We start from the raw sequence: 19,025 nt of genomic DNA, 5'->3' as shown, positions 1-19,025 counted from the left end.
AGTCGTACCTGTGAGCTCCCGATGGGACGCGCCGGAACACCTGACTAGGGAGGTGTCCAGGAGGCCTCCTGATTAGATGCCCAAGCCACCTCACCTGGCTCGACTCCTACCTCACACACTAGTCACAAGCTCAATTTGGTCCTTTGTACAAGGGATGCCTGATTGTCTTTTTGGCATGCCTTGGCAATTTTAATCACATAAATGATCTCATCACACTTATCCTCTAATCACACTCGTCACACTCTTTAGTGTATACACTACTGACTTACTACTGTAAATACAACAGGCCGCAGCAAATAGCAAACACAGTCGTTCACTGTTGCATGTGAATAATTACAACGTTGTTACTTCAATCAGCAGTTCAGTTTGCTTGGGTCATAATAAGCATCAGTCAATAGCTCTGAAAGGAAAAGTCCCATCCTGGACAAAGCACCTCATGGCTGTTCTGGCCTGACTAGCTGGTCTCATCAAGCAGAAGAAGCTTCTGGAATCGACGCATGGTCTCCGCAGGTCCCAAAGCCACCATCATTTCAGCGACGCTGGGTCCTTGCTGTAAGGCCAGGAGAAAGCCAAAGATAAATGAAACGAAACACAGGCAATTTAAAATCCACTTCCTCTTTGCATTTTGTCACTCTGGCAGCTGAGTCATTGTAGGAATTGTATTACTGCTATTTAAAGGCAAGCTGTTATGGGAACTGGACTTTTAAGTGCTAATATACAAATACAGTCGTCCCTTGCCTATATCGCTGGCCACTTTTTGCGGGTTCATTGCATTGTGGATATTCTTTCTTTACTTTATTTTCCCACACACATTGTTTACTGCAGACTCACATGGCAATAAGAGTGAGCCCGGAAGGTCCAATGTTTGTTTCCACATTCTAAAAATAATTTTAGGTTTATTGAACATTTTAAATTCTCCTGAGCTGTGAATGGTGGTTTGTCTATCTATGCCCTGCAGTTGACTTGGAACCAGTCCAGGGTGTACCCCGCTACTCTTGCTTAAAGTCATCAGGCTACAAATGAACCGAGTCACATAATGAGGCAGTAAAGAAAATGGATGGAACAAAGTCTCCTTTCAAGCCATGTCAGGGACAAAAAAACAACAACAGAAAAACCAGCTGAACTGTGTTTTGTACAAATGTGTTTACTCACCTGTAGTCCACTGAGAGTTAGCCGTAAGAGCCTCATCACGTCTCTGTATTTGGTGCCTTTGGTTTGCTTGGCCAGCGTCTTCAAATCTTTGCTGATTTGATCCACGGCTGCTGCCTCTCCTCGTTCCTCTGCTAATCTGAAAAGCAAAGATATTTCACAGCACATTGCTATACTAGTGTTAACTCTTAGGTGAGCTTGCTGTTAAAGCCGCATACTTAAGTGCCAGCGTGGCAACATGACGGGCCTCAGTGGAGAGTGCCGCCACCTGTTGACGGGAGAAGGAAGGACGCACCCACAGGTACGAGTAAGCGGGACTTACGAGCTCGAGTAAAGAGGATATGTGACCCTGCAAAGAGGAAGAGAATAGTTTCAATGACTGGCAAAGCAACTCTGTGGCAAAAAAAAAAAAAAACACAAGTTGGAAGTAGTGGTGGTAACTTTCTGGCCAGCAAGATTGCATGTAAAGAACAAACAGTTTACCTTCCGTAAGTGTAGAACCCGCCTGATATAATCCTCATGCAGGACGTCTTCATCCTGGATCTCGCCCGTGTACGCCTGTCGAATTTGTCCCTGGAGATCCTTTATCAGAAAACTGCACTGCCGCTCGTCTTCAATATGATGCTGCAGGTGGATTCTGGGGGGGGGGGGGGAAATGTAAGTGTGACTGTTTGCAATGCCCTCTCATTTTGACACCTCTTATTTGCTGTATGCTATCATATGTGTCCGTACACTGGATTTCCCTAAATGTTTAATATGTAACTAAAACTATAATTAAAATCAAATTTATGAAGAACTTTTTAAAAAAAATGGAGCTGAAACAAAGTGTACACGTTAAAAAATAAAAATTAAAAATAAAAATAAAACGAAAAAAATACACAAAATATTCCTTTTCAACACAAAAAAATAACCACATATCATACATAAAAATGATTATCTTTTTCATCATTACCTCATCTGTGTAAATCAGAGTACTTTACATTCCAAATAATTTCAAGGGGAGATTTTATGGATTTTTGGGGGAGGGTTGCTTTTTTTTTTTGGTTCAGCAACGGTATGTCTACTTTGAAGGCAAAGGAGGAGCATAGGAAGTCAGGGGCAAAAATGTAAATAATAGACCAAAACACTAAAGTGACAGGAAGAGTAACTCACTTGTTGAACTCTGGAAGTTTTTCAAGGTCGAGCAGAGCAGAGTGTGTCGTGATCTTGGAGGGGTTAAACTCGGAGATCAGCTCGTCTAACGTTCGTCCCGCTCGATTGCCTACCAGGCATAATTCAAAGTCGTTGTTACCGGATGATACTGAAAATGTGACGCAAGCACACGTTACAATTCAAATTTTACCACTCACTGCTGAATCCCGAGCCGCAGTTGGTGGTGATGTCCAATAGAGCCTCGGGTAGGACGCCGTCTCTCTGGAATTTTTGGATGAATATGTCCCCCTGCCTCTTGGATAGTTTGCTGCCATCCTTGTTGGTTAGAAGGGGCAGGTGTCCAAAGGCGGGCGGCTGCCATCCGAGGGCGCGGTACATGAGAAGGTGCTTGGAGGTGGAAATGAGCCACTCGGAGCCCCGAAGTACATGACTGATCCTCATGTGGTGGTCGTCCACTATGTTAGCGAGGTGGTAGGTGGGGAAACCATCTGCTTTGATCACCACGGGGTCACCCTCCACCTGTAATAGGGGGACTTTGGCTATGGAATAGTTATATTTTTTTGTATACGTTTTGAGAAAAAAAGAATTAACAAATTGGAGGTCAGCCATTGAGCCCATTCTAAATGTTTTGTGATCAAAGTGTAGCCTCACTTAAATTTAGGGGTACTATCCCTGCAAATGGACTAGTCATCATTAAAAAAATGACTAAACAGATGTGTCAAAAACCTTAGTCAAGAAGTAGCACAAATGCTCTACCTGCGCCACCTCGTGACGATTCCACCCAAAGATGAGATCCTGAAAGGACTCCACTCCCTCCTCAAGACGGAACCTGATCACATGAGGCGCTCCCTGGGCCAGCTTCTCCTGGACCTGCTCGGCCCTAAGGTGTCGACACCGGTTGTCATATCTGAGGAGGGAGGAAGACATAAGTCCGATATGCCAGAGAAACATTCTGTCTTGTCTGAGCGGGTCGGGATGATTTGATGGAGCTAAAGTATAACCTGGGAATCTGTCCTGTCCTCAGGGCTTCTTTTTTGAGCAGCTCTAGCCTCTGGGGACTGCAGAAACAGTGGTAGGCGTGGCCCTCGTCTATCAGCTGAGACGCCGTCTGTCTGTAAAGGTCCAGTCTTTTGGACTGCAGGTACGGACCCAGTGGCCCGCCTCGGCCTGGACTCTCATCTGGAGGTATACCTGGAGGAAAAAAAAAAAAATCAACCTTGGATGATCTTTTATGTCTGGCTTATATCGCATTTTGTCCTACCTGCCCACTCTAGCATGTCCTCTATAGCCTCAGCAGCCCCTGGTACCAGCCTGCTTTGATCCGTGTCCTCCAGGCGCAGGACAAACGAGCCTCCGTACTTCTTGGCGAAAATGTAATTGTAGAGAGCTGTGCGGAGGCCTCCGAGGTGCAAAAAACCTTGGAAGAACAAGACATTAAAGTGGTGGTAGGTTGCATCGGGAAGGGCATCCAGCACCAATTGAACCAACACTTCTACTATTAACAAAATATTTTCTTTACTCAAGTCAAGTATCTCTACGTCTACTAAGTGCACAATCTTAGTGCTTTTGTCACTTCTGGAACTACTGTCAAATAGCACAGTTTAACAATGATAATAATAATAATGATTTAAATACAGTAAAGCATCTGTACAACTAATACAGCACGTACTAAAGATCTCGGAGCAGCTGACTCGCATTTTTTACCTAGGGATAGGAGCGACATTTACCTGTCGGGCTAGGGGCGAACCTGACGCGTACCTCGCCTACAGCCGTGGTGGCGCATTGTCTGCTGAAGACGGAGTCGAGCTGGCGTTTAGTCCGTAGTTTAGTGGTGACAACGGGGCAAAGAAAGCCCCCGAGAGTGACAGTCCGGTTCAGGTAACAGCGGCACGTTCTGAGCCACGACCATGACATGTTGACTTCAGTACATTCCGTGGGTCACTACGGTGACTAAAAATACCTTTTTAGTTTGTCTAAAGTGGCTGCTATCCAAACAAATAAAAGCTCCATTCGGTCATTGAAAGCAATGTTTTCTTAAAACGCATTAAATAAAACGTTCCAGACATTTAAGAACATCATTATTGTCGCTGTTTTGGTTAGGCAGCGGACACGCCGTTCACACATTGAAATGCGATTGGCTGGTTTTCTTCTTCGATAAACTTGGTTTGACTGTCTTTATTTCGTTACTGCCACATAGCGGTGAAATGAAAAATGAATCACTTCACCCAATGGCTCTGTCACACTGTACTCCTGAACTCCATAGGAATTGAAAATGTGCCTTTTGTTGAGAAAAAAGGTGTAACTTTAGATAAACTCATTTTATTTTTCAAGGAAACAAGGTGCAATCTTTACAAGATGCATTTTGTAGTGATAAAAAGTCATAATTGTAATAGAGAATTGTATTTTCCCAAGATAAAGTCGGAATATTATGAGATCATAGCTTAAGTCGTATTTTATTTAACAAGTGAATTTAAAAAGTACAAATTCACTAAAGTAATCTCACAATTTTTATTCTGGAACAATTTCTTACTTCTCTCTCTAAAAAAACTGGGTTATATTCTCAAGAAAATCCAGGGGCAGACTTTATCCCTGTACCACCGTAGAACGTCTTTTGTTCCAAAAACAAGCAAAACATTTTTTAAATGTTACAATTATGTGATGATAAATCATAATCTGAAATCAAAATCAGAAATTTGAATAGACCCAGCGCTAAGGTATGGAGGAGTAATTGGTTACTTATATTAGATGGCTCGCCTCTCCCCATAAAGGTAAACACTAAACAGTTTTTGAAAAAGAAATCATAGTAATTTATTGGAAATTATTTTGCGGCCCCTCAAATTTACTACTCATATACTCATGTTTGAGAGCCCCCAACTTCCTATAGAGACTTGTGTGGACAGAGCAGGAGTATAATATAATAAATTGTCTTTTTCATGGAGCAACAATAATGACAAAATGGCAATAATTTATATTAGATATTAAACACAGTTGTAGTAAATATGAATGAATCCTGTTGTTTTCCAATTAGTTTACTTTACTCATCTTCCCCATTTTAATCTCCTCTGATATCTTTGTTTGTAGCCTCATGTAAACCAGTTTGACCAGATTTGTTGGTACACAGCTGGTATGTATGCGTGCGCTTTAATGTAAAGTCTTCGTCACATGATGTAGCCTACATCCTTCATGACCGTTATAAATTATTTACTATACATCATTACTCTGCATCATACGTAAAGCAATTTGCAGTAAATATTTAGCACTCAATTAGCACTCAGGAGTCCAGAAAAAGTAAAAATTGCCTACTTTTATATACCTCATGTCTGTATGAGTATTAATTTATCATTATTTCCTTGCTACGTGAATGAATTACTAGGTCATTCATTACCCTTCAGTTTCCTTATCCACAGGGGAAAACAAAGAATACATCTTTAAACCATGTTGCATCATATATCTGAATGAATAAAATAACTAAAACATACATATTTTCGATTTTCTATTTTTTACTAAATTTGCAATAATGATAGTAATAATAATAACAATAATAATAATAATAATAATAGTAATAATAATAATAATAGTAATAAAAAGAAAGAATGAAAAAAACACTTCTACGTGTTTCACATTGTCATTATTATCTGGTGCTGCGTGTAGAATTTTGAGGAGAAAAAGCACTTTATTCAATTTTGAAATGAGGCTATAACATAACAAAATGTGTAAAAAGTGAGGCCAATGCTTTCACGCATGCTTGAATACTCTGGAAACGCAAACAATTGTTCAACATGCCCAAACCACTCCCACTAACCCCTCCCTGCAGTGTAGAGGTGACACTTTTCATGTGATAATCCCTCGAGCTCACTGGTACACCTGCTTCTCAGGTGTCAACACACGCGCATGCTGAAGGAACACCGTGATTTGGTAAGACAGTCATCTCTGCTTTAACAAGTATTGCTGTTATTCTAAGGCAGGCACTCCTATTTTGAATACTATTAGAAATATATCTTCTTGCATTCAGAACTTGATTCTGAGAGGTTATTGTTCGTACATGGCTCAGGGATTGTAATTCTAAAACATGTGAGTGTGCAGGTATTCCCCACTCCATAAATTACCTTTTTATTCCATTAAGGCCTTTTTTTAAATTGTATTTAACAAAAAATCTTAGTTATGAATTATGTTTTAGTAATTTTTATGAATTACTAAATGTTTCATTGAAATACATTAAAACACTATATTTTATATTATTATACTGTAATATGTGTTAGGTGCTGTATGTTATTTTGTTTAATAATCTGGTCCGTGATTGGTCGTTACCTGAGCCCTGAGCAGTTGTGATGTAATTTTCATTCACAGAAGTGACAAAATGGCCGCCCCATGAGATGGCTAAAAAGGGGTGGATTATGCTTATTTTAACTCATATTCTAGAAACGCAATATTAATCAGAATGGTGTTTCAACTAGTGGGCCTGCTGGGAACATATTCTTGAAAAAAATATGTTTAGGTTGATTTCCTCTTTAAGTGTTAAGCAAGTTAGTAACTCTAATTGCAGTTGATAAACATATTCATTAATAGTCCAATTATTTTCACGTAAGCATAACCTACAACATCACAACATTTATGTATAATATATTTGATATTGTTTATTACAATTCAGATTAGTTTATTGCTTGCGTTTGTTTAAAAAAATACAAAGGAAGAGGGCCTTGAAAAAATAACATCATCACACATTATGTGTAAATAGATTTTGAACTACCCGATTTTAAAGGAAAAGTATCTAAAAGAGATATGAAAGGAGGAAATAAAAGTGTGTGTCCATTAAATGTTTTCAAAGCACTTCAGTGAAGGTCCGGCTTTGCAATTTGCCCATTTGTCCCCCATCCATGTTTACCTTATGCTGCGGAAATAGGCTTGAATAAACACATGGGACACTTGGGACTCTTGACTCCTACGCAAAAAAACGTGTGGCGCAATAGTGGAATGAGTAATTACAGATTAGAGAGTGATGAGGTGGTTAGTCGCATGAGGTCATTGCAAATTAACTATGTTACAAAAGAAGTCTACTAACAAGAATTCCTGACAAGATGGCAAAACAAAGAGTTGTAGTGACTGGCAAAAAGGAGAATTACGGGAAACAGAACTGCAAAATTAAATAAAGAGGAACCTCTTTGTTCCAATTTTACAAATATTTTCGACCTCTAATTCCGGACTTTGAGACAACATGTCCTCGATAGTACGATAATATGATAATAGAGCGTATTGTCTCCCTCTGACAATTAATCGTTGATTAATCGTTGATTAATTGTGATGTTCAGCTGACCAAGTCCGTGCGCGTTCACACACTTCTTCTGGTACGTTTTCCTCTGAAATGGTGTTGCCATGATTCTGTAAGGATTCTAAAAGTGACATCCCCAACTTATTTGATATCTCATCCTCCATTTTCCAATTATTTTTAACTACAGCGGCTCTTTTCAAACTGCACGCGCTCAGTCTGAAAGGATTGCGTGGCGGGGCGTTAAAACGGCAGCACCCCCGTTGCTAGCGTGCCCGTATTTGGAAGTAGTGACATAACAGTCTACCAGGAAGTAACCAATGCTGGTTGAAATGAGATGTTGGCCCAAAACCCAATATCCACACTACACCCTACGGTCCTCGTTGAAGTGTACACGTAGTAGAAGTGCAGGTAGTGTCTGAGAGCAAACAAAAATTGCAGAATTGGGACAGTGCGTGTTATGACTTACGCCACTGTGTTGATTCTGCGTCATCAAACATGGCGGAACAAGTTGTTGTTTTGTTTTTTATTGTCTCTGTCGATGACAGCTAGGGCCCCATTGTTTGCAATATGTAATTACGGCAACTACACCAGGACAAAATACGTAGGTGACTTTAAAAATACATACGTGAATTTAACACATCGATTGAAATGACAGATATACAAATTATAAACTATGTAATAATTTCATATTTACACTTGAAGAGAATTTCATTTTATTTTTTTCGGAAAAGCAATTGCACCGAATGTTGCCTGATCCCCGCTATTTTGGTCAAATCCGCAATGAATTGTGGGCAATATGCTTCGGGTGAGGGGTTGTGGATGCAGGCTCAGCTGAAGTGTGGAGCAAGGGCGCAAAAGGGCTGTAGACCGCACCTAACAAGGATGTGTCTTCTTAAAAAAGAAAGCCCTGGCTATGCTCATTATAAGAAGAAGATAAGAAGATGAGCAGCAGAAAAGGGAATGGTTATATTCTTTACTAATGGCTCAGCAAGAACTTGGAGAGTTTAATCTCTTTCATGAGCTGCAGTTGCACCATGGCAGCTTCAAGGTATTTCAGGCGGAATAGGGAGCAGCGTCTTCTTCGACACGTCACTGCCAAGTGAAGTCTGCCAAAATAACACAAAAAAACACAAAATCAATCCGCCAGCCGATGTTCCCTCTAATTTTCCATGCGTCTGAGCATTCACACAAACTCCCTGAGCATTCCTTGGACCACGGTGAGCAACTTCAGACAAAGCACTATCACACCTGTACAAAACCTGAGATCATGATGTAGGTATGTTACAAAAAAACGAAACCCACCTATATATCAAAATAGAACACGTCAATGAATAGAGGGTTGTGACACAAATATAATCAGACCTACTTTTATTTTAGCACACAGGTTATTTTAAGGATCATAAGTCTCAATAAAATGTATGGTTGCACGTCGTCCACTCATATAATGGAAAACATGTCATTTAATAGAAATGAATTGGGGGGGGAGTGTATCCCCCAAAATATATTTTTTTAAAACGCAGATAAACATTAAACCTGCATTTCCATGAAAAAAGGTTAAAATGGGTAGGAAATTTGTAACTAATATATATATATACACACACACACACAGTATGTTATAAAATTATTGAAAAAAAATGGGGGGAGCATCTGTGAATATGCAAATCCACTGATGCCGAACTGCGAGTATGCGGGGGCCCACTGTAGTTCGTACAGCTCGTAAATGATGCCATAATAAAATTGAAAATGCCAACTTCACGTGAAAGAAAGACTCCGAGGGCTGTACATTTCCCGCATCAACATGTTTATCCTCTTACGGGAACTAAACCCAAGATACCAAAACTTTATTATGTTTTAAATGTGCAAATATTCTTCTGTCAGTCCCATGACATCGCATCGTCATTTTTTTCCCCCCCTCGATTGTATTGTGTCCTTAAAAATAGGGCACCATGAGCTCTTTGTTTTTATTGTTCGGACGGGAACAGTGTTGAATTTCATCATTCTTCTCACTGATGCAGACAGACAATGTTTCAAACAATTTGTATGACAGTGATGAAGGGCATGGGTGATCCTGAAAAGTATCTGATGGTCGCTCCCTGATTTTTATCAACTGCTCACCTTGCAGCATTTTGTGTCTCACAAAACGATTTCATGTAATCTTACAAGATGCCTGAGCATAATTTTAGGAAGACTAAAAATGTCCTGTTTCTGATCATATAATTTCAATACAACCTGTTGCTCAGTCTTGCCTTTTTTTGTCGCTGCAATGTTTCACATGATGTCTCTGCTTCCCTGCAGCGACTCGCGCGACAGAGCCACACTCATCCTCATGAGACCTGCGGCATCATGAGATCGGGCTACTTTTTCCTGCTGCTTTACCTCCTGTGGGGTTGCTTTGGTAAGGGAGGATCAGCATCAATTTGATGGTTTGCTTTTGCTTCACACATGCTGTCTTGTGACTACAGCGGAACCGGAAACATCAAGCGCTTACTGAAATTTAAGAAATGCATGAAAGCACTTCCTAATGTTTGATGGTCTCGAAGACAAATGCGTGTGGTCTAATAAATTTGTGAAGCACTGTATACAGTTAAAATTAGATTAATTCAAGTCTTGCTTTACACATTCTATGTTAGCATTTTTGATGGATTTAATAAGACTGGTTTGGCGAGGAGGTATTACAAAGGGAGCTAGTTGGTTCTCCCCTTTCACCAAGATTATTAGACAATGGAAATGAGAATGTGTTCCACAAATGTGTGTGGCGCTCCTTGTCAAACTATTAAATTTAACAACACTTCATACGTTTTCTCATCCTTCTATTACTGTGCATATTCATATGTTGTTGTTTGATTTATGTTGTATTCTTTTGTTGATGATTGGTCCTCAAGTCTGGAAATAATGCTGACTGAAATGTACAATTGTTGATTTCCTGTCAGTTGCAGCTCCTCGTTGTATAATTTAAAAATCTTAATTATCTATGCGGAAGTACAAATATTCAGACAAAATATAGTTTTCACTATAAATAACTCACTGAAGTCTCTCTAACACCCCCAACAGGGCCATCTTGTCAACAAAGGTAAGATACCTAAAGTAAATGGCACTCCGTTTTTTTGTTTGGTTTTTTTTCCACAAACTTTTCTAACCCCTCTATTATGGCTTTGAATGTTCATCGTTTCACATGACCGATGCAGAGAGCTAACCTGCAGTTCCACTGGCCAGGTGAGTGAAGAAAATATTTTTGCTCAACTGACACATACCAAAAGGAATTCTGCTTTTTGTTGTTTTTTTCCCCTTTCACTCAGTAATGATTAGGAAGAGAATACCTCCCAAAGATAGAAATGTAAACCTGATTGATTGGACACAATATTAGTGTTTGCTTGCCGATTCTTTCTTTCTTTTTCTAAAGTCACCCGACGCAGCGTCATGCTTCCTCCAGTGTGTGGGCTCACCTGCATCAAACACAGGGAGGGATCACATGCGAAATCTGAAAGCAATGCTGGAAGCGGCAATGGACGTTTATACTTTCATGGTAGGCTTGGCACATGATCACACCCGTGACAGAATCAATTGGAATGTTGTCAAACCAATACCTACCAGACAAGTTCATATTTATTTATGTAACTATCAAAAATCCATTCATCCATTCTGGCCGGAAAAAACAAGCAGACCCAAGAAAGTTAAAAGGTAATTTTAGCAGAAAAATCAAGGCATTATTTATGTAGCACGTTTCATACACAAGGCAACTCAAAGTGTTTCACGCAAGCAGAGACACATCTAAATGCATTTACAAACACAACAGCTAGCAACATTCAGAAGCAAAGTATCGAAAAGTAGCTTGTCAAAATAACTAAAAGAACGTACAGTACATTGATATTCAAACACATTAACAGAAGACTTTAAAAACATTTAAAAGTAAGTAAAACTAGGTTTCTAAAATTACTAAAATGACTGAAAATGACTTCACAGTTGACCAATAACAGCTCACCTGTTTTCTGAAGCTGAGCCATGATTGGTTGTTATCTGAGCTCTGATTAGTTGTGATGTCATTTTCAGTCGACAGAAGTGACAAAATAAGGCTAAAAACAGGTGGAATAACTCTTATTCCACAAACGTAATATTTATCAGAATGCCTTGTTCACCTAATGAGCCTGCATAGAACATATTCTTGAAAAAAATATGTTTGGGTTGACTTTCCTCTTTAAGTCTCCTGTTATGACCAGAAAGTCATAGTCAGTACAGATTACTGACAGCGTTTCTTGTCCTGGAGGTTTATGAAGTTAAATTAGGATGGCAGGGGAACTGATCTGCAGGAGACATTGACAAAAGATAAACTAACCAAGACGTTGCAAGCACACTGATGAGCACTGGGTTAGCGGGTAGCATAAACTGAAAAAAGACCAAAACAACAAAACATTTTTCAGACTTCACATGCAGCTTGTTCTTCAGGAATCTTTTTAGCACTTCTTACATGCTCCACATGTTCATCATAGCTGCGTGAAAAAAAATCTAAATGTTATCTAAAAACACAAAGACATATCTACACTGTTCATCATATCTCTCAAAACATCCATTACGAGTGCTTGAAATACCTCAGGTGCTTTGGTTAAACGTTAACCAAAAGGCACGATGAGGTACTCAAAGTGTTCTGTTTTCCATTTGTCTCCCTCACATAGTCTGGCCAGATGGTAGGCGTCTCTTAAATCCAGTTTTGAGAAAATAACTGGACTCATGAATATATTTCTCCCTAGCTTTTTGTCTCTGGTTTGGAGATGTTTTATTTTTTTAGTGGGCAGCAGTGAAACAGCGAGAAACAGTGCAACCATGGCAATCCATACCGTCTATGTAGAGGAAGACATTGCTGAAAATGTCTGTTAAATTTTGATATTCACTGGGGACATTGCTCTGGTAGACTAGTTTGACAAACCATTTCAGACAAAAAGTCAAGGTAAACTAGGAAGACAGGGAATCACATGGTTGTTCTTAAAGACTTAAAGCGGAAGTCAACCCAAACATAATTTTTTCAAGAATATGTTCCTAGCAGGCGCACTAGTTGAAACACGGCAATCAGATTAATATTGTGTTTGTGGAATATGAGTTAAACAGCAAAATCCACCCATTTTTAGCCATTTCAAGGGGTGGCCATTTTGTCACTTCTGTTGATTGAAAACGACATCATAGTGCCTCAGGGCTCAACCCAATCACAGCTCAGTTTCAGGAAACAGGTCAGTCGTGATTGGTAGTTAGCTGAGCCCTGAGCAGTTGTGATGTCATTTTCAGTCAACAGAAGTGACAAAATGGCCGCCCGCAGGGATGGCTAAAAACGGGTGGATTAATACTTATTTCACAAACGCAATATTTATCTTGTCTATGGTGTGTCATTATATTCCTCCCTCGTATTGTGACAGAGGTCCAGCGCGAGAGGAGCGTACCTCAGCCTAGAGGGAGACATCTTTTTGGACCCCGACGCGGAGCCTCTCCACAATGAAGCCCTGGTACAGATGTGGATGGAGGTCAAGGTGAGCCCGCTGTTGAAGTCAATCAACAGACACGTCCTGGCCTGCCTCAGCACCAAGAACTTCAGCTGCTCCACCTACCAAACAATGTACGTCTGTCATCCGTCACATGACCAAGGTCCATCTGGGAGTTGGCGGCTTTCGGAATGCTCCGCTTTCTTCTCGCAGGGTGAAGGAGTTTAGCCAACATTTCTCTGAGATGAATCCTGCCAGACAAAAATGGATCTACTCATTCTTCATGTATCCCTTCCTGTCAAGAAATGGAGTCAAAGGTAATGCTTAACCACCACAATGGATTTGTGATTTAAATGTAGATTTTAAGAGGTTTTAGAAAAAATATGAAATTCGCCATTTAGGAATTGTGGATTTGTTTTCAAGAGGGTCAAAAGTATTAGAAAAAAGTAACATGTATCAAACATATGATATTAAAGGAGACATCTTTTCACAGATTACAATAGGTTTCCGGCATTCTTACATCCTAATAATGGGGAAAGAATTATTATTTTACATATTGGGTCCATTGCGTGTCAGTCTTTTGTTTAAATATGGCTTTGCTTACCATGACAACAGGTGGTGGAGCAAGGAAATCTGCAGTTGACAATTTAGCGAGTACATGTAGCAACTTTCCCCAACCCGTATTGTGACTATTTTTCAAAAAGATCTAGCAATAAATCTGCCATGTTATTGGAGACTTTTTGGGGACTTTGATATTCCCTCCACAAAAGCTGTACCCGCCTTGTCCAGACTACAAATAAATGGTGATTGGTCCAGTGGCTAATTTTGTTAGCTAATTCTAAACTGAACTCGCACTGCAGCTTTGCTTACCTCTTGACTTTGACATGGTTGTCACGGCGCCACCTCTTGACAATGGCAAATCTTCAGACAGTCCAGCTGCCAGGTCATGGTTGAAGTAACTTGATATCGGGGCAGGCATTCTGTAAATTTGGTCAAGTGTTTATTTTCACACTTGAAGGGTGGGCAGGCACTCCATAGAGCTAAATATTTGTACAAAAGCAAATACTTCTCCCTCTAATAGCTCACATCTAAATACATTTTATTGCACAAAAGAACCAAAACACTACATAACCCCTATATATTATGGGAACTGCAATGATAAACATATTGTTAAATGAATATAATTTCCAATGAATTGTATACACAGTTGCATACTTTATACATTTTTGGTTGACTCTGTACAGGTTGCGTGAATCTAAATGAGAGCAGTGAAGAATGGCTAATGAAGAATTTTGGTGCATTCAGTGTCATGGCAAGAATCTTCGACTTACCAGCGCTCAACATGGTTTTCAGCGGCGTGAGTCCTATTCTGCCTTTAAAAAACCCCAGAAAACTTTCTGACAGTCAAACAATATCTCTAGTCCGAGATTGAGCAAACTTTAGTGCTCAAGGGCTACATTTGTTTCTTGAAATGGACAGATGGACCAGGTCATTCGTAGATGAGGTTAATAAAAAGTATATTGGGCATCAGGTGGAATCCTAGTATCTCGAATGCCATCATTTTTTTGGGGAGAAAAAAAAAAGACATTTGTAGAGCCATTGCATCAACAAAGAGAGCAAGCCGTTTTCAGCAAGGTATCAATAGTATTGATTTGTGAAAATACAAAATCAACAACATTTTGAACTAGGAGGTTTCAGCCCAATGCTAGGGCTAAGTAAAAATAGTCTATTTTAATCATGAAATAATTACTCAATTTCATTAGTGAATTGTATTATTTATGCTTAAAGCGTAAGTCAACGCAAACATTGTTTTTCAAGAATATGTTCTATGTAAGCCCACTAGTCGAAACAGGGCATTCTGATAAATATTGCGTTTATGGAATAAGTCTTAATCCACTCGTTTTTAGCCATCTCTCGGGGCGGCCATCTGTTAACTGAAAATGACATCACAACTGCTCACAACGACCAATCACGGCTCAGATTCAGAAAGCAGATCAGCCGTGATTGGTCATTGTGAGCAGTTGTCATGTCATTTTCAGTTAACAGAAGACAAAATGGCCGCCCCCGGAGATAGCTCGGAACAAGTGAATTTTGCTGCTTAATTTATATTCCACAAACGCAAAATTAATCAGAATGCCGTGCTTCAACTAGAGGGCCTGCTGGGAACATATTCTTGAAAAAAATATGTTTGGGTTGACTTCAGCTTTAAATTTAATCTGTTGAATTAACTAATTGTTATTATTAGGGCTGGGACGATACACTTTTGTCCAAATCCGATACGGATCCTGATACTTGAGTTGCGGTCCGATACGTATTGCGATACTTAAATATTATAAAAATATACTTATTTAAAAAAAACGGAGGCATGTGTTTCCAAAGTTTTCATTTAAGTGCTATTTGACATTTATTCAAGAGTCGTGAAAAATGCATACACTGTTCCAGTAACTGTTCCTGATACACAGGAGTGCAATAAATAAAACTCCATTCACAAAGCTCAACGTTAAGGACCTCAAATGTTTCAAAAGTATGTTATAGAACGTGTAAAACATAACATAACATAGGGTAAGTATCACGCGATACAATATTTTTTTCCCAGCCCTAGTTATTATTAATAAACTATCAATGAAATGAAAAGCATGTGTTAAAGAACAGAGCAGAACATATAGCATGTGGGCCGTATGTTGTCTATCCCTCCTCTAATCTCTTCTCGTCTCTTCTCGACACAGCTGGAAGTTCTACACCTGCTCTCTCCGGCACAGAAGGCCGAGCTGCTTTTGAGGCCCGAGGTGGTGGGTTTGACCAATGACTCCCTCTCGCTGATCTTCCACAGTTTGATGACAGATGGCCTACCAGCCAACGCCAACGATTCTGGAGGGAACCACAACTGGACTGAGCCTGGATACCCCCAACCAACATACATCCCATATTTACCCCCATCCCCTCACAACACCCTTAGAGAGGTATGCTAACTTTAGCACTGTTCCATAGAACCAAATTGTCCCAAGATCAAGACCCAGAGTACAAATTTGCTTCCTCCCCGGGGCCTCACATGAACAACATAATTTGATGTTATTTATTTGTTATGACAACAAATGTAATGTGAGTCCCATGTCAAGAACTTGAGTGTCTGTTTCATGTTCAATAAAATTTTAGGGTTGGACAATCTGTGACTCAAAAAAACATAAAGTGACCCATTTTGGGTCCCAACCCAGACTCTGAGAAACGGGCACAAATGAGTGCAAGAATTGTTTGCTCAATTAATCTTAATACGATTAATCCGTTCCCCACTTCCAGGTGATCCAAGGCATCTCGATGGCTTTCAGACCCATCACGAGCTTCGTTCATGACTTTGTCACCTTCACCAAACAGGTACAAATACTCATTCATCATTCAGGCCCATACTGATTGTATAGGGGTGTAAATTGATTTCAATTTCACATTTAATTTCCCAGAGAGACGTTTCGAATATAAGAACCAGCACGCTGATGCAGTTCCTGCTCAACTGGACTCTGGCAGAGATGGCCAGTCACTACAGGCCCTATCCAGCACCTGTCCCCCTGGAGGTGCCAGAATTGGACAAAATGGAGGACTGGTACCGAGATGTCGTCCTGCCCACACTGCGGAGGTTCTCCAATGACGAACAATCCCTAATGAGTGATCATCTTCTACTCGCCTTTCACCATGTGTTGTACGTCCCACAAACACTTCAGTAAAACTCCTCTCCTGCTTTTTGGTTGGACATCTGTAGCATTTATTGAGTCAATTTCCTTTTATCTATCTATCTATCTATCTATCTATCTATCTATCTATCTATCTATCTATCTATCTATCTATCTATCTATCTATCTATCTATCTGTCTGTCTGTCTGTCTGTCTGTCTGTCTGTCTGTCTGTCTGTCTATCTATCTATCTATCTATCTATCTATCCATCCATCCATCCATCCATCCATCCATCCATCCATCCATCCATCCATCCATCCATCCATCCATCCATCCATCCATCCATCTATCTATCTATCTATCTATCTATCTATCTATCTGCTAGCTAGCTAGCAAGCTGCATGCATGATAAGGTGGTGCATTATGTCTTGCAGCAACTTGGATCACAATGTGGACAATGGAACGGCCGACATCCAGGATGTTTGCAGCGTCACATTAGATGGCAATCCTTGTGGGGTAAAAAAAAAAAAAAAGTTTATTTTTTGGGAATATACGTATCGTTTCTGTTTTTTAAAAATCTCTCCGGTCATCACCCCTCCAGTTGACTGATGCGGTGGAAAACGTGGCACACATTATGCACTGCGCAGCTCGAACCAATCTGACCATGTCTGAGGGGAACGTCATGAGACTGATCTTGGAGCTGACGGAGCGTCTCAACTTACTGATACAGGAGTTTGTCACAGCTGTGAGTGCATCAGCCATTCGACTACTCAAACTCAAGGCCACTTTTTATCAAAGTACAGCGTAAATTATACTGTATTTATCAAGAATATATGCCGGAAATATATGTCGGGCACACGTGAAGGAGCAACACAACAAACTGGATTGCAGCATTAAATCATGATGCACATATTGTTACATTCGTAGGCATCACTTTATTTGGAATTTACATATTATATGTTTTCCCGGTGAATGCAAATGATTTCATAACCGCTTCTTTTATGTTTGCAGAACTTCACAGAAGTGGCGTCTGACTTCCGGGAGATCTTTAGCGAAACCGACTCTCACGCTTTTACTCAGGAAAACCTACAAGACCCGGAATTCGTCACCATGTGGTTCCATATCAAGTTGTCACCCCTCCTTCCCGACATACCCACCGACTTACTCTCCTGCCTGAGCACCAACAACTTCTCCTGTCCCGCCTACCAAACCCTGTGAGTCTGCCACTGCTCACTCTGACATGAAGTGGCTTGTTTATATTCTAGGATAAATCTGTTAAATATTTCCAGTAATAATATTTATCATTTGTCTCTGTGCAGTGTTGCTCTCCTCAGCCAACACATGAGCTACTTTGATCCCCATTCAGTGCACCACCAAAACATTTACATGCACTTCATCTACAGCTTCATGGAGCGTCACAACATGTCCGGTGAGTAAAAAAGAAAATTTCGTTATGATCTGGTCAAAGTTTTAGGATCCAGGATTATTTTTAAACCTGAGTTTGAAAAGTTGTTTAATAATTTTCAAAGTACAGTATAAACCTCCTTCCATCACGGGGGTTATGTTCAAGACCACCCCCGCAATAAGCAAAATCCGCAACATAAAAATACACAATTAAAATACTCACTAGGCACATTTCTGCATTAGCATTTCTGGTACGCATTTTTAAGGTCTTTAAACACACTTTAAAATACTTGAAACACATTTTAAAACATTTACTATATTGAAAAAGACCAACAGAAATGGATAAGACAAATACATTATACAAATACTGTACTGTAACAGTGTATCTCTGTTACTGTTTACAGGAAACAAGTCCCGCTTTTTTCCAAGCTAACAAACATATCATCTCACAATATCCATCAATAACCATGCCCAAAGATGTACACGATAAAACAAACATACAGCCATTGCTTTGCGAAGGCATAAAATTCAGGATGGAAGAGGATTGAGACATTCAAATTCAATAATATCCTGCTTATCAGCCAAAAGGAGTCTGAGCTTGAAATACATAGCTTCCTGTTCCATTCTTCTTTCAACTTTAGAGTGTTAAATAATAGTGTGCCACCCCCCACTGACTAATGCAATTACACCCAATAGCATGAACAACAACGTTTTTATAAGATCTCTCTGCAGTGCAAATTTTTACCCTGACCAGGAGTGTCTGTTATGTGTCGTATTTGATGAAGTCTTGTGTGGATGTTTCAGACACGTGTTTCTCAGCTAACAACAGCACCGAATGGCTGTGGAAGAATTTTGCTTCCTTCTCGTACGTCGTTAACATCACAGACTTCTATGACCTCAACCCAAACTTCTCAGGCGTGAGTCAGACACAT

The 19,025-nt window shown here is 39.9% G+C and overlaps 2 protein-coding genes across 3 annotated transcripts in view; one reads left to right on the top strand and one right to left on the bottom strand.

The window, feature by feature from the left end:
- Nucleotides 1-134: 134 nt before the first annotated feature.
- ears2 (glutamyl-tRNA synthetase 2, mitochondrial) lies at nt 135-4,435 on the bottom strand. 2 transcript variants are annotated; one of them, XM_086032863.1, is made up of 10 exons: nt 4,029-4,435; nt 3,563-3,718; nt 3,303-3,492; nt 3,058-3,208; nt 2,499-2,820; nt 2,302-2,410; nt 1,633-1,786; nt 1,368-1,498; nt 1,153-1,288; nt 135-550 (listed from the first exon to the last, which is right to left on the bottom strand). In XM_086032863.1, the coding sequence occupies exons 1-10, from the start codon at nt 4,213-4,215 to the stop codon at nt 455-457; spliced, it is 1,632 nt and encodes a 543-aa protein (XP_085888989.1). In that variant the 5' UTR covers nt 4,216-4,435; the 3' UTR covers nt 135-454. The 2 variants fall into 2 exon arrangements, with proteins under 2 accessions (XP_085888989.1, XP_085888990.1); XM_086032864.1 differs by having other exon boundaries at nt 4,060-4,435.
- Nucleotides 4,436-6,148: 1,713 nt separating this feature from the next.
- Nucleotides 6,149-19,025, top strand: part of LOC147146162 (uncharacterized) — a 38,660-nt gene continuing 25,783 nt past the window's right edge. The window contains exons 1-16 of the mRNA XM_086032818.1: nt 6,149-6,216; nt 9,863-9,962; nt 10,619-10,637; nt 10,753-10,780; nt 10,968-11,090; nt 12,967-13,163; nt 13,243-13,346; nt 14,274-14,386; nt 15,756-15,989; nt 16,324-16,398; nt 16,482-16,717; nt 17,124-17,205; nt 17,291-17,434; nt 17,701-17,903; nt 18,009-18,118; nt 18,898-19,010. Of these exons, the coding sequence (XP_085888944.1) occupies nt 6,193-6,216; nt 9,863-9,962; nt 10,619-10,637; nt 10,753-10,780; nt 10,968-11,090; nt 12,967-13,163; nt 13,243-13,346; nt 14,274-14,386; nt 15,756-15,989; nt 16,324-16,398; nt 16,482-16,717; nt 17,124-17,205; nt 17,291-17,434; nt 17,701-17,903; nt 18,009-18,118; nt 18,898-19,010 (1,905 nt within the window). The 5' untranslated portion in view covers nt 6,149-6,192. The remainder of the gene's footprint in view (nt 6,217-9,862; nt 9,963-10,618; nt 10,638-10,752; nt 10,781-10,967; nt 11,091-12,966; nt 13,164-13,242; nt 13,347-14,273; nt 14,387-15,755; nt 15,990-16,323; nt 16,399-16,481; nt 16,718-17,123; nt 17,206-17,290; nt 17,435-17,700; nt 17,904-18,008; nt 18,119-18,897; nt 19,011-19,025) is intronic.

The sequence above is a fragment of the Filicampus tigris genome, chromosome 6 (assembly GCF_054856515.1).
Source record: "Filicampus tigris isolate MCC_2025a chromosome 6, RoL_Ftig_1.0, whole genome shotgun sequence".
NCBI classification, from domain to species: Eukaryota; Metazoa; Chordata; class Actinopteri; order Syngnathiformes; family Syngnathidae; genus Filicampus; species Filicampus tigris.
This window is presented reverse-complemented; position numbering and strand designations above follow the sequence as displayed.